Here is a 2500-nt window from a genome sequence, read left to right on the forward strand (position 1 = left end):
CATAACTGACAGGGTTATCATGCTAAAATCTTAAAACAAAAACAAGATAAACATTTAACTGAATTGTTAACTGAAATAATATGTAAGAAAAACTTAAAAATTATTTTATTTTAACAATTTATTTTATAATTATTTTAATTTAAAATTAAATTTATCAAATAAAAATCATTTTATTTCATTTCTGTTTCATTTTTATTTAGTTTAATTTGAAATGGTAAAAACACTAAAATTGAAATAATTTAATGAAAGTCAAAACTAAAACTTTAAGAAAAATGACATTGAAACAGAACATATGAAAATAAAAAACTAATTCAAAATATTAATAAAAAACATTCAACTTATTTATTTAATCAAATTGCAGACAACTTTTAAATTTGAAGTACTAAAATAACTAAATCTGACAAAAATTAATACAAATATATATATACATATTTTTTTAAATGTCAAAAGGCATCAAAACTAACTTTAACAAAAATTTAATTAATCAGAATTCAAAGTATTATTAATCAAATTGCCAATGCAACATTTTATTTATTTATTTAGTTTCATTTTAAATACTAAAATAACTAAAACCAAAACTGAAATAAAAATGAATAAAAACTAAATAGACAAAAACAAAACCTAATAAAAATGAGAACACAAAAATTATGAAATAAAATAAAATAGTATTTGATGCTGTTTTAGAAAAAATACTTATATATATATATGTATATGTATATATACAGCCTGTTCTCACCCAAATGCGTCTCTATAGCACGCAGTGTGTTTATCGTGCAATTTATACGCGAAAATGAGTTTTTACGTGGATATGATACGCAGTTTTGCGCGTGCATATGATACGCACTTAATTTCGTGATATACACACGCACCCCACACCACTAATCCTACCCAAGCGTATAATACACACGCACCCTACCCAACCCTAAACCCAACCATGTGCTATCCATGCGTATACTATGCACGTAAAAACTCATTTTCGCGTATATATTACACGATAAACACACTGCGTGCTATATAGACGCATTTGGTGAGATCGGGTTGATATATATATATATATATATATATATATATAATAAAGTTTTTTTTTAAAATGACAAAATAAAAATGACTGACAATTTCAAATAAATTTATAGATTTTTATTTTCGTCTGAGAACACAACACTAAAGCTTATAACAAAATAAAAATTAAATGAATTTAAAATTTTCGATAAAATTTTTTTATTTAGTGTAACTTGAAATACTAAAACTGAAATAAAAACTAGATTGACAGATTAAAAAAAAAAAAAAACTAAACCTAATAAAAATGACAATAGCACAACAAAACTAAAGCTTTTACAAAAAATGTATTAAACGGAAAATATGAAATTAAAATTAATTTGATAAAAAAACAAACAGTACTAGTATCTAAATGCCAGCAGTGACGCTAAAACGCCTGTTTTCTGCAGTTCTTCAAGGATGTGGTTGATATGAACAAAAAACTGGTGACTCAGCGCGAAGACCTCAAGCAGAGATTCTCCTGTGACAAGAACACCGCGCTCCACACACTGCTGGATCTGCAACAGGGCATGGAGGTGAGCATGGGGTCAGGCAGGCCCGGTTCTAGAACCAAATCACTGAGGGTGCTTCTGAAAATAGTGAGGGTGCTTACATAAACGTAGGGTCATCCAAATTTTTTTAGTCTAGGGGGAGGGTCACCCAAATTTCATATTGTACCGTTTTTTTGTATTCATGAAAATAGAAAAATTTCAAAGTGGCTTGTTTGGTGCATATTTTTCCATGTAGAGCCATGTAGCTCTCTCAGTCTCAGCCCCCCATCGCCAGCAGATGGTCTGACCCAACAAAAATCGTTTGATAGTGCGCGCGCACGCGTACATGCTCAGAAAAAGTGCGTCATGTCAGAACAGAACGCCAATGAAATGTTAACCCGGCAAAGCTTTAATACACGAGCAAATAATGAACTTTTGTGATTGCGAATAAGTGCAGTGTCCTGAGTAACTCTACCGCTGTGAAGTTTAGTCACTGACATGACGCTGACTAGCTCAAAGGTTTCACATTGCCTGCCTAGCAACTAAATATTCTTTTAAAGCTTCACACCAACAGCAGAAACGCTAGGCATTTTATTTAAAAAATGGTAACACTTTATAATAAGGTTTCATTTTGTTAGCGTAAACTAATTTTCTGAGCGGGACGCACACACGCAAACAAAATGGGCAATTAAAGAGACGTCTTCACCTATGCGTATCACAATCGCGAAAGGACACAACCAATCAAATGCATTAAACATGAAAGCATAATTAAATCATTTCTGATTTGAAAAATAAGTTTAATGGATTTATTTGGTGTATTAGCCTATAGGCATATGTATGAGTGTGAATCCGTCTGTGTTTCTATTGTCGGCAAAATCTCGTTTACATGTGCGCTATTAATAATTTCATCTGAGGGTGCTTTCACTTTTGTTTGAGGGTGCTTAGCACCCTCAAGCACCCCCGTAGAACCGGGC

At 31.3% G+C, this 2500-nt stretch overlaps 1 protein-coding gene across 4 annotated transcripts in view; it reads left to right on the top strand.

Moving 5' to 3' along the window:
• The window catches only part of dspb (desmoplakin b), a 43486-nt gene that overhangs the window by 16407 nt on the left and 24579 nt on the right, over positions 1-2500 (top strand). For 3 of the 4 annotated variants that reach the window (XM_079639357.1, XM_079639356.1, XM_079639358.1), the window contains one exon: positions 1446-1571. In XM_079639357.1, the coding sequence (XP_079495483.1) occupies positions 1446-1571 (126 nt within the window). Of the gene's footprint in view, positions 1-1445; positions 1572-2500 lie in introns of those variants that run through there. The other variant, XM_079639359.1, reaches the window with a different exon arrangement.

Source organism: Phoxinus phoxinus (genome assembly GCF_949152265.1).
Source record: "Phoxinus phoxinus genome assembly, chromosome: 16".
Classification (NCBI taxonomy): domain Eukaryota; kingdom Metazoa; phylum Chordata; class Actinopteri; order Cypriniformes; family Leuciscidae; genus Phoxinus; species Phoxinus phoxinus.